Source organism: Lolium rigidum, chromosome 6 (assembly GCF_022539505.1).
Source record: "Lolium rigidum isolate FL_2022 chromosome 6, APGP_CSIRO_Lrig_0.1, whole genome shotgun sequence".
NCBI lineage: Eukaryota > Viridiplantae > Streptophyta > Magnoliopsida > Poales > Poaceae > Lolium > Lolium rigidum.
Window position 1 is genome coordinate 179,679,334 of NC_061513.1, and position 12,784 is coordinate 179,692,117.

Genomic DNA, 12,784 nt, shown 5'->3' on the forward strand with positions numbered 1-12,784 from the left:
GCATTGCAACTCATCAGCTCATTCCCATCATCCCATACAAGAGGAAGAGGCGACCTGCATCTGGTAGACACTGACTTCCATATGCTCAAAATCAGGTCCCCAGAAGAAGAAAAAATGTGTGACTTCACATGCTCAAAATCAGCCCCCAACTCATTAAAATCTAAGAGTTAACCTTCCATTTGGAAAGCAATCATAACAGTGCACAGCCTTCTACCTTGTTTGATCCTACTACAACAGGTCTAATCTTTTGTCTCCGCAAACACGCGGCTCGGGTTCCACATTCACAAGCGTTTCAAGAAACGCATGAAAAAAAATCTGTCAACAGCTCGAAACTCCGCAACACGGCCTATCCCAGAATAACAGATCAGTATCGCCGAGCCGTAACTCTGTTATCGTCAACGAGGACGTCAGGAATCAAAATGTTTCATGTCGCACCACCGTAAGAATGGCAGTCGATGGCAAAGCCCTCCTCAGGTTGGCCATGAAATGCTTTCGACGAATCAGGTTTGCTTGGGGTCAGAGCTCTTGCTCTCCAGGTCGTCCAGAAACTTGTTGCAGGTGTCCATGGTGCGCGCATCTAGCAGGGAGTGGTTCCAGAGCTTGATCATGACGAACCGCCAACTCCTGTTCATCCAGCGTTAAAAAAGGTTACAAATCAAGCCACGGGCATGTAGGGTGAGGTGTTCATAGCGGATTTCTCAAGCAGTCGTTTACCATCGTAGAGCGGGGTTGTGCACAAGTTCTTGTCCATGATGCTGGGAGAATGCCTCACAGGCCCATGGTATATGGGCATCCGCAAGTACCCTGCAGTTGACGTTTACAGTATGAAAACTGGAATATGCATCTCCAGGAAGGATACAAGACAGCTACTAGTTCCAATGGCTACATATATGTTGCCAAATCAAGAAGAATGGAGCACCACTATTAGTTCCAATGGCTTTTTACTACGGAAAGAACACAACAAATTTAAGAATTTAAATTTTATAAGTAGTTCAAAATTCCGAGAGCAATGCTCTAAATCCTCGTCAGTAAAATGGAAAAAAAATTCTGGTGACATATCCATAAGCAACGACATTTAATGGCATATACTCCCAAATTCCACATTACTAGTGACATGGTATTACTTCAAAGTTTTATAATTTTACCTGGATCAACCTAATGTTCTATGACTTATATCCAATCATACAAGTACTACAACTGCCACTACGTATCAGCATTCAGTAATCTAAATTGACTTGGCAAAACTCAGCAAAAATTTGGTTACTCTGTCGATACCTTCCAGGAAATTATTAGTCTGAGCAAGAGTTGCTTTATAGGGGGGAAAATGGCTAAAACATGACTTATCAGTAAAAACTATTAGAGTTAGTTCACCAAGGCCAAGTTGTGTACCACCGAAAATAATAAAAGTTCTGTGATATCCAGAACTAAGAAGGAAATGTTGGGGACAGGCCTGACCTTTGTTTCCGAACAAATGAATTCCACATATGCATAATTTGCTTCTCGTCTTTTGTAACATCAGAAAAACCATCAAGCAACTGCATCTCAGAAAAATTAAGATAACCAGAATCAAATATTTATACAGGTGAATGTAGAAGCATGCAGATATTATAAGTTTGAGTGGAGCAAGAAGTTTATCGCATTTTACTGTCATATCTTCAAAGTCAGCGATGTCATCATCAATTTCGTCCTCACTGTCATGATCTGCCAAAACCTCTTCTAGTTCCATTCTCTACAAAATGTTAAATTGCGGTCAAGCTAAATTTCGTATCTAGCCTACTCCAACTTGCTCAGGGCAAAAGGCTTTGACATTGTTGTTGTTGTTGTGAATTAATATTGGAATATCTAGCAAAGAACAGTGTCAAATAACAACAGTAGTACACTACCACTAAGAATAACATTCAATTAATATTGACAAGTGAAAAGAAATGATTAAACTATGCCCTGAAGATAAACAGGTGTCAGCAAACTTTCATTCATCTCCACATGCTTCATCTAGAAATACCAGTGTTGGCCATTAAACTTATGGATATAAAATTCAGGATCTGATAATGTAGACAAATTATAATATTTAAATACCCTCCATGGTTCAAAAAAGCGTTCCTGAGCGTACGCTTAAGCGTTGATTAGAGCTAAGCGGAGCCCTTCCGCTCAGCTTTCGATCTGAGCGAGAAGAAAAGCGAGGAGGAGTTGTGGAGGCGGGCTCTCAGGTAGAAGCAAGAGGATTAGGGTAAGGAATCCCGTACTCATCCCAATTTCACTCCCATGTCGAGGCAGAAGCACCATTGGGGCTCCTCCACGCCATTGGTCAAGCTCTTCTTCCGCGCCGCCCTGTAGATCTTCCTCAAGGCCACCTAGACAGGGTCCCCTTCCTCCAGAAGCTCGTTCCCCTCGTCCCCTTCCAGTCCAGATCGAGGGGATCAAAGTGAGAGAGGCGGGTGTGCATGAGTGGCGGCTATGACTTGGGACCTGGGAGGCTGGGATGCACTGATGCAGGAGGGGATCGATTTATTTGCAGTGTGTGAGGTTCTTGGGCTTTTTGGAGGAGATCGATTTATTTGCAGTGTGTGAGGTTATTGGGCTTTTTGGAGGGGATCAATGTGTGTGGCTACGACCTAAGAAGCAAGAGGCATCTTGTTGAGCCTTTTGTTGGACCAGAAACAACACAGGACTACATGAGGTTATTCCATATTTTTTATTTTAGGCTTACATATGTCTGTTTTGCCCTGCACGCTTAAGCGGCGCTTAAGCTTGCTTAAACAGCAGTTCCTCTAGGCAGAGCCTCACCGCTCGCTTAGCGCTTAGCACTTTTTTGAACTTTGATACCCTCCATGTGTGCAGGCGTTAAATTATAGACATGCATGTGTATTTCAATAGGTACATGCGACCAGGGAAGAGAAGTGAAAGCCTCTTTTGCAGCAAGCATAGACACCCATGCTCAATGACATACACAAAATATAGCTGAGTGCTGCATGATTGTAATCACCTGCGCCTTCTGAGAATGGAAGAACTCACGTTTTTGCAGCAGTAGACGACTGCCAGATGGTATGCGCACAAACAAACAACAAGTTAGTTGAACAACTTCCATCAGAAGAGCCTCAAGAAACAATTAAATGGAATGTAACAGGATATCAAGAACATAAATAGAATGGACTACTTTCTGGGGTGAGTTCGATCAACAGAGAGCTTCCTTGACTTCCCAAACTCTAGAACTCCTGGTGTTGAATGATTGCTACCATGTAATGCGGGATGAGAATCAATTGAAGATTGTGGCACAGAAATCCCTGAAAAATTCAGGTAAAATCAGGAAGAACATATGCAACAGATTTCAGGCAAAATACGAATCATTTATCTACCAGAATAAGGAAAGACTAAAATGGGGACAGGACATCCCAGAGACTGAGAGTGGCTGAGCATAAGAAAACAGAAATGGAGGCAATCCTGTAGGTTTTCCACTACATTGCTAGCAGGATCATAATGACAAATCAAGTAACCAGTTCACCAGACAGTAGCTAGCCAGGAGACCATATAACCACAATCAACACTGAAGTAATGATTGAAGAACTGAACTTTCTAGGGTTCCTAGCATGCAATGCATAAAGTGATAATAGAGTTAGTTATGGGCAACATAGTCAAACAAAAAATTATCAATCAAATTTGAAAACTCGAAGGAGACGACATGTCCAATTGAAGGATGGGAGCTGTTCCATCAGTTTAACAATCTGACATTAGTTCATCATGGTGGCAAGGAATAAAAGATAGAACAAAAATCGTATTTGCCACCGACTGTTGAATGAAAATCCCAATCTGTCAAAGAAGAAAACGTGCTTCCTTCAGTGCTACCCATTTCCAAAACCTTGAAAAAATTCCTCACCACCATCCGTGCCCCATCCATTTGCAGTAAAGTGGATTGCTAAGCGAACATATTGACCTTCTGTGGCTAACTCAATAGCACAAGGAAAAAAAGGTGGCACATCTCGACGCCTGCAGACCAGTAGCATAAGCAATAGCACGGCAAGCTCTAGCTCAACTGAGCCACTACGAAGTCATCGTCGTTGCACGCCTGGACATTACTACTGTGTGCTTCTGTGCTCACGCTTCCAGATGGTGGATGCAGACGATGCCATGAACTAAGTTGTTTGGAGGTTCATTTGGGATTCAAAAGGGGCAAGGGAAAAAATCACAGGATTCTCGAGGGAAAGATACACATTTCAGCAAATAAACATTTTTGGGGGAGTTGGTGACAACGGGGCTCACGACGATGGCAGATAATGGTAAAGGTTTTAGAAATGGGTGGCACTGAAAGACAGATTTTATTGGTGAAAACTAAGATCATGTCAACATACGATGGCATATAATATATTTTCTTTGAGGAGCACACATCAAACATGATAGGAATTGTGAAACACTATGGGTGTTTCCATTTGAATGTAGTTTGTTACCTATGCCAAGAGCCAATAAGATATGAAATGTACCATTTTCGTTCGGGACATAATCCACCCCAGACCCTTTATAGGCATCTTTGGATGATCCTGCTTCCAGAGTATGTGCATGTACATGACCCATATTTTCTGGTGATCTTGGTTCCACATTATCATTGTCCGCAGGAACAGTCTTTCCAGGTGATCCTAGTTCCATGATATGTGTATGTACATGCTTGGTCTTCTCGACTGTTGTTTCTAACCTTCTACACCTTTTCTTAACCCTTGATCTAATGGAACACAGTTAGGCAAATTGAGCAGAGAATTTAGCATTGTTAAAACTAATGGGGTATGAGCGCACCGGTAGAAAAATATTTTCTTGATTCGTTCATCTTCTTCTCCTGCCCTACTTACAAGCTGGAAATTGAACAGGGAATTAGTTTTCCAAATTCAAACTAGCATTTTGACGAAAACGCAGCCCAGACCATGCCAGGCAGGATTCCGTCTGGTCTAGGTGCAGCATTTCCTTTTGAATTCAGAGGAAACAGAACAAGGACCAATATTGAGATCGCATTCGTGTAATATCCATAGACATTTCTGATAATTGAAACACTAGTAAAGTCCTGAATTCAGTGACAACGTCTCCAAATATACCAACATCATTTTATTTTTCAGTTACTGAATGGTAGAGTACATTCGACATCCTACGTCACAACTTACCTCCGCTCTCCTGGTATCATCAATCTTCAAACGAACATTAACAGTTTGGTGGTTTTCACATACCTGCGTCGACAAGAAGATAGAATTAATTATCAAACCTGTGTGATTGAACAAGAGTTTGCGATGGAGAGTTCAGAGGATAACAAACCGCAAACTCAAAGTGGAATAGCTCATGTGATGAGATTAAATGATATTCCAGACCCTAGTACCACAAAAAGAATCACAATATGAGATATGGAACAGAAGGCTATTGGTTAAACAAAAAGGTTTAGTCGAGGAGAAAGAAAACAAAAACCGAGTTTCCTCACTAGAAATGATAAATATCAATGTTGCAGTGCAAGACAACAAAATAATCAGTGCCATAAATTTAGGCAGGTGATATGATCTTTAGAACCATCCCTTAGCAGCAACCAGAAACAGATGATGATATATAAAATAAAAGACGTCTTGCCCCAAATTTTACCTTGAAGCTTCCACACTTTACCAAGCAAATGGAGCAAGAAAAATCTTCTGTAACTGGTAAGAAGGAATAAACACATCAATAAGAAATAGGAACCCATGATAGCGAAGAAGAAAAAAGCTATCTAGGCTAAAAAGTATATCCATTACAGTGATGCGTAACTAAAGTAAAATAGGTAACTTCTCGCAAAAAGAAAAGAGTTAAACAGAAAAGTAAACTCTGGGTCTTGACCATGAACAGCAGTCAAAGAAAGTAGCAACATATGACAATGCAGATCTAGCTTGATGTCAGAAAGATGAAGAATAAACTAGGGATGACACATGGAAAAAATTCTAAGACATATTTCGTTAGTTCTAAAAATCAAACAGGTGCAGGCGCGCAGCAAAATCGCTATAGTTAGTAATGAAATGGCAACTTCAACTCCACGACCGTAGCTTATCCCCACCGGTTTCCATAAGCAAAATCCCAAAAGAAGGGGGCCTTAATCTCATTTGGTTGAAGTAAAGCTCTTTTTAAGCTATAAGCAAGAAAATACAAATATATTCTCTCTACTCGTCTCTATGCGTTCCTTTTTTTTCTCCCTGCTGTTATATCTTCCTAGTTTCTGCAATTCACCCTATATCAGCACCTGTTGTTCATCCACTTCCAGCCTAACTTCTTCCCCAACCAAACCACAAGTCCACAACAAAATGTCCTTACTCACGTACACAACATGGAATACAAAAGAAAAGTAACTAGGTTCTGCTCCAAAACAAGATACATGGAATGGGAACACATGGTTTTGCTCCCAAACAAGATACATGGAATGAAAAAAAACATTGGACCCACGACAAATGGCAGTACCCGCAAAACCAGTGAGAACGAAATTGAGAAGAGACCAAGGTGGGAAGAGAGAAAGGACAAACCTTCGCTTTGTAGGATCTCATTGCAGTGATTGTAGTTAAAGAGCACATTGCCTGTTCTTAACCTGTAGAATCAATATTTGCAGCAAAATTGGTTACGTCAAATATGAAATGTATCTAACAAAAAATGGAACTCGACTACTCAAGCAAGGTGCAAACATGAGATAACTAGGCCTCTTGTAACCAATGGCCAGATCCAACCGGGTTCAGGATAGAGTGATAGACCGACTTCTGCCGGTCTACATGCGCTCAATGTCGGAGTGCAACACATCCTAGGAGTGTCCATTGGTTTCTTCCATTGTATATTTTACTAGTTAACGATAATGCAGCACAAGCTAGTAAAAAATCGTATAAGCCTGTGCCTCAGCGCGATACTTGAGAGCAAGCACTTGCAATCTACTCAACCTAGTTGATACAGACGCTTTTAGGATAACCACCAAAGGACAGCATGTAATGATTTGCAGCTCCTCTTGATATTCCAAACTCCTAAGAGCAAATAAAATCTCACGTTTGAGGGATAAAGCACATAAGCATTAAGGACTAGAACATGCATTTCCTATAATGAAAGGTAATAAACAGAATTAGGGAACAAAGATTTATTAATTTCAGAAAGTGAGCTGTGCATGCTCGGTTACTGTTACCTTATGATATGTGGTAATGACGAAGGTGGGACATTGTCATATGAGTAACTGTTATAACGAGATGAATTCATGCCTATTGCACCAGCCTCTTGTGCATCTATCCTTGCTTGTAGTTCATATGAACCCTGTAACACAAACGGTCGAGGTTCTAAGCAAAGCTACTGGAAATAGCTCATAATTTTCAGCAAACTGAGGTGCTGCTATACTCAACAATATTTAACCGACAAATTTGGAAGCAACAGTAACAATATTATGAAAGAAACAGACAGGAGCTTACTGTAGCATCTGCTTTTCGAGAACAAAATGTAAAACAACTGCCATGCTCAAGAAATGTTGGCTGTGCGCATACCAAAAGAAGAAAAGCAGAGTCAACAAAAAAATATATAGAAAGCAAAGACAATAGAGAAATCTGAAGACCTGGTGATGAAAACAAAAAGAAATGTTCAAGAGACATATATACTTCATAAATTGCACTGTGCTGTTAATTTCGAGAGTTTATCACGTGCACCAATAAGTTAATTGCAAAATAAGCTTTTCATTGTGGGCAATTTGCCACTGTCATTGGATGCTAATTTACTACAAATGGTTAGTCTTGTACTGATTTACAAGCCTATCCCACTACTTTAGCTAGCATTGAAAATTTTCAATATTGAATAGGTGTTAATTTGCACATCTATAAAAGCACGGTTGGAATTTGCACCAATGCTGAAGCTCAGACAGTTTTTGTGTCAAATATAAAAGTAAAGGCAGTCAAATACTCACAACTGTTAAAAGTACAAGTAGCAATATGCATAACAAATCGTGAAAACTCAAACAGGTGGCAAAGTGCAAATGAATGCAGTCAGGTGATTTCTTTTCCTGAAATAAGTGTCATATAACAGTGGTGGCTCATCTCTCCCATGATCATGAACCCGAGGAAGATAAAATACTGAGAAAAATGCAATAAAATTTCAGAATATGCAAGACATACTTCTATGAAGCCTGGGCACATCCTTATGTCTGAAGTCAATTCCATAGTACGCCCCAAACTTAAAGTTACGGTATCAAGAGATGAGCAGAATAAATCAATTGGTATTTTACCCCAGGAACATTGGCCTCCAAGCTCTGATAAAATGCACCAGATGTACAAGAATTAGTTCATCAATACGACCACAAATTATTGTTGGTTCCTGACATGTAAAACTAGTGCTTATGTTTAATAAATTTCAAAGGAGCAAGCTAAGTGTGGAAGCTACAACAAGGAGAATCCCCTGAACATGGTGAAAGACGAATTTATATTGCCCACAACGGAGAGGGCCTATTGACTTGCCTATCCTTGTCAAAAACTAGCCACACGCCTTTCAGGATAGCTTATTGCTTTGATCATCTTAACTACTCCAAAAGAAAGGCAAACATAGCTAATTATCATTCAATTAACAAAATACATTTTTTAGTTACAAATGGATGAATGGCATATTTACTGGTTTTCAAGTGCAGAGTCAAAGCTATACATACAGTTTTTATCTTCCCCAAGAAGGCTTGGCAAGTTTCTGTTCACAGTGTACCACCTGGGTCTGTTGGTAGTTTAAATATTTGACTGTTTGCCATTAATTCAGGGTGTGTGCTGGATACAGAACATTGTTCGGCTTAAGCACTAAAGTGTGGTTTCCCCCTTCCAGCGTTTGGATGCAAAGGTTGAGCAAAGGCTTCTAACGTCCAGGCCGGTCAATAATTTGGTGTTTCAGACAAACAAATAGATCAACCCCAGTATAACAAACAAATATATTGTATTAAGTGCTGAAAGTCTGCCACACATTGTCAGCCATAACTTACTTTGAGGGGAAGAATACTCCATATGGTTCTCTGAGAAGTTTTCACTAAGATTTTGTCCACATTGGCCTTTGAAAATGAAGAGAAAACTGGAATCAAATTGATGACAGCAAAGGAATTTCATGCACAAATAATCACAAAGGATGCACACCATACCATAGCTAATTAGGATAATGTGAAGGTTACAAACTTGGGAGGTAGCTAAACTCTTGAAATCAGGGATGGTGAATGTGGCTTTAGTGTGGTCACTATCTTCAGATTCACTAAACGAAGTCAGTAGACAAGCCCGGCTGAACCGATACACTGGAGAATGCTGCAATATGAAGCTACAAATGAGAAAAGAGACCATCTGACAGACACATACTACAATCTTCCATGAACTAAAAGAAGTGCTTACCCCATCACGTGAATCATTACTGGTGGCTCTAGCAAACAGAGCATGGAGAGGAAAGATACCATGTGATGGCAATTCAGTATTTGCGCTTCCAGAAACTGATACCGATATCTGTATCCTACAGTTATTAGCACAAACACAGGTCGGTAATTGCCCAAAAAACAAGTTTCAACTTTCAACCATGTTACTGGTATATCACGAAGTTTACTCTTCCAAAAAAGTTTCAAGGCTTTGTTAAACCGACAAACCATTCAGGTCTAGTATAAAATTGATTCATGAAAAATACTAAGAAGCGCCAGATTCCACCTCAAGACGCTCAGCTAAATATATGAAATAATGCATCCATAGAGTGAGAAATAGTTCAGTTTTGAATTGTTTAAAAAATTTACCTCTTTTTCCGTTTTGCGCCTATCTTATAACGAAGGCATCTTTGAAGGGAAGGGGGCTGCAAAATTCAACTTTGTCACTAGTATCTAAAAACAAATTAACATAGACCATGTTAGAATGTGTAATAAAACTTTACATTTTTAATGGCTCTATTTTGAATAACATTGTACAGCTCAATTGGTTTGATGTATAGGGTAAGTTCCTCATCTGGAGATAACTGAGCTCTTGACTCCTGACCGCACGTCTGGTCTGCAGACCTGGGGTAACTGCATCCACATCCATTGTTCCTACACAAAAACAATTGCATCAAGGAAAAAAGAAGAATCTATCTCACATCAAGAACAAGGAACCCATCCACTAAACAACAAAATAACTTGACTAGTTCCCATTACTAGCCAGTAGCCAAGGTAACACGCAGATTTCCAACGAGTAATCATTAACTGCCAAAGATAATCATTTACTGTCAAAATTCACATTGAACCATATATATACTTAAAGACATCAGACCGAATATACTTCACGGTGCAATACACAGTTATTCAGACATTGTGTACAATTATCCAATGGTTTATTAATAGTGTGCCTTTTCAGTCGCAAAAGATCATGGAATTTGAATACCAACCTATTTACCAGACATCGACAGACCCTTGCAGTTTGTGAAATGCTATACAGAGATTCTCAAAGCAAAAGAAACATATAAGAAAAACATAAACAGTAAACTTAGCAAAGCGGGTAGCGGATTACGCTGGATCATGATTAGGTAAAGTTAGACCAGGCATCCTCGCTGTGAAGAACTTCGATTCCCTCGTAGTCACAGGAAACCACCGAAATCAGCACACACAAGCACATACAACAAGTGTCTGCACAAAGAATCCTATGCACAGATCAGTCAAATGGCATAAGAGACTCCAACTAAATATCCATTAACTGGATCCGGTCATGAAGGTAGATCTGACTGCTCGCAGCAGGAAATAAGATCAAGCTGCAACTTACCGAATCAAAGACTTACCAAGAAAAGAAGTGTTGCCCCGGCTAGATCTCTGGTAGCGGGCAGAGGAGATCAATGGCCCTTTTCTAGGCTCCAATGGAAGAACGCGGCGGTGAAGTGGTTGGGATTCGATGGAGGTGGGGGTGGGGGAGGGGGGGCTCAATTTTCTTAATTTGTTTCCTGCACTCTGTCGGATCCAACTGGAGTGCGAAACAGAGCCCCAGTGGGGAAAGGGGTGTGGATCCAGCGGGGTTGCATGTATTTTTCGGCCATCCAATTTGAGGAAACAACAATCAAAATAAAGGTTCCAGTATGAAAACAAGCATGTGCTAAATTTGGAGGTGCTGCCAGCTGTACTAGATAATGTATTGCTGCCGCGTATCCCCGTGTGTACATGTCAACCCAGGGGGTGGAGCGGGATTTTCATATGGATAGTTTTAAATCAATCAATAACCATTTATTACTGTTTATTATATATATATATATATTATTGTCATTTCCTGTTTGACAATTCAGACTATTGTTAGCATACATACATATGTTCAATTGTCAGCCAATATTTTAGCAACATAATGCGAAAATTTCCCACACTTTCCCAAACTTTTTTGTCAAATTAGTTTTGAATGCTTAGTTTGTTCAGTTTTCTATAGTTTTAGCTTCAATTTGCACTAGGTTCCTACCACGGGAATATGTTGGAGAAAAACGAGGTCGACATTCATAGTGCACCACTAGATGCAGTTGATCAAGAATATGATGCAGAAGCGGTGGATGAGGAAGCGTTCGATGCTTCTCAAGCAAATGGAAGATCAAAAGGATCCGTGAATTACACATAAACGGAAGACATTACGTAGGTTAAGGCATGGTAGAGTGTGTCGCTATATGCAGCGACCGGGGATGATCAAAACAGCAAGAAGTATTGGCAAAGAATTGAGGACAAATTTCATCGGTTCATGCCGCTGATGCCGGAACCATCAACCCGTACAATGATATCTATCCAATGCCGGCATGATGTGATCAAGCAATGTTATAGCCGTTGGAGTAGGTGTTTGGAGTAAATGAGATATGCACCTCCTAGTGGATGCAAAATTGATGACTATTTGAGTTTGTTTGGTCACTTAGTTATGTCTTTTTATGCTATTTTCACTACAATGTCCCCACTTTTGCCATGGCATTTTGTGGATGTAGAATGCATAGCACAGGAAAGGTACAAGTAAATGGCTGCATCTAAAAACAAACTATTTGTGCTCCAACATTGTTGGAAGTTGCCTGAACATAGTGAGAAGTGGAAATTGAAGGATCAAGAGGCTCCTCCACCAACAAAACGAGCTCCAATTACTTTGGATGATGCTGAGATGGCACTGAAAGGAGGGAGAAACAAAGGGAGGCCGGATGGAAGGAGGAAAGAGAGGGCCTAGTTGAAGAAGAAGGCCGAGCAAGAAAGGTTGAGGGAGAAGATCCACGAGATGATGTAGGCCAAACAGACATTGGCAGCTCAACAATTGGAAACGAAAAAGGAGTTAGCTGACAAGAAGCAACAAGATAAGATGACAAGGTGGCTTCAAATTAGAGAAGATGAGCAGCGCAAGGCTGAGTTCCAAGAACGGAAAATCTGTCTCGGGGAGACCAAGATTAGAGCCGGCATCATTGCTGAGGAGAACCGGGTGATGATGTTGGATCCAAATGCAATGGATACTCTAATGTGAGAGTCGCGAGAGATTAGAAGGGCCAAGATCGTGGAAGAAAGAAGAGCTGCTCCTGCGGCAAGAGCTGCTTCGGCTAGCGGTGGCGATGGTGGTGGTGACCGCAACGGCTGTGGTGCTTCGGCTAGCGGTGGCGGTGGTGATGGCTCTGGTGCCGCGTGATTTGGCTCATTTTCATCCATACTTTTGTGCAAGATTGATCGCTAATTCGTCTAGACTATGCTTTTCAAATTCACATTTGTGGTAAACCGGTGCATCAACATCAACATCAATAATAATTCAATTGTTTAGGGGTTTTGACCGATGCATCAACAATTTTCAAATTCTAAACATAGATAATTCAAATTAACAAACTCAGCCCCGAA

At 40.6% G+C, this 12,784-nt stretch overlaps 1 protein-coding gene across 5 annotated transcripts; it reads right to left on the reverse strand.

Annotated features, from left to right (window-relative positions):
• Positions 1-105: 105 nt before the first annotated feature.
• On the reverse strand, positions 106-10,875 carry LOC124660147 (polycomb group protein EMF2B-like). 5 transcript variants are annotated; one of them, XM_047197940.1, is made up of 22 exons: positions 10,741-10,875; positions 10,476-10,591; positions 9,868-9,997; positions 9,734-9,789; positions 9,348-9,462; positions 9,107-9,263; positions 8,954-9,019; positions 8,112-8,245; positions 7,419-7,478; positions 7,142-7,266; positions 6,504-6,565; positions 5,602-5,654; positions 5,287-5,340; positions 5,139-5,201; positions 4,780-4,835; positions 4,440-4,708; positions 3,155-3,281; positions 2,984-3,032; positions 1,646-1,729; positions 1,456-1,535; positions 715-804; positions 106-624 (listed from the first exon to the last, which is right to left on the reverse strand). In XM_047197940.1, the coding sequence occupies exons 2-22, from the start codon at positions 10,508-10,510 to the stop codon at positions 501-503; spliced, it is 1,989 nt and encodes a 662-aa protein (XP_047053896.1). In that variant the 5' UTR covers positions 10,511-10,591; positions 10,741-10,875; the 3' UTR covers positions 106-500. The 5 variants fall into 5 exon arrangements, with proteins under 5 accessions (XP_047053896.1, XP_047053897.1, XP_047053893.1 ...); XM_047197941.1 differs by having other exon boundaries at positions 4,473-4,708; positions 9,868-10,018; XM_047197937.1 differs by having other exon boundaries at positions 9,868-10,018.
• Between the last annotated feature and the right edge of the window lie 1,909 nt (positions 10,876-12,784).

Excerpts from the sequence above, each read along its gene's own strand:
- LOC124660147 (XM_047197937.1), bottom strand. The coding sequence starts at position 10,510 with ATGCCTGGTCTAACTTTACCTAATCATGATCCAGC. Across the intron at positions 10,019-10,475 it reads TTACCTAATCATGATCCAGC|GAACAATGGATGTGGATGCA; the intron begins GTAATCCGCTAC and ends GTTTTTGTGTAG. Across the intron at positions 7,267-7,418 it reads CTCGAAAAGCAGATGCTACA|GGTTCATATGAACTACAAGC; the intron begins GTAAGCTCCTGT and ends TTTGTGTTACAG.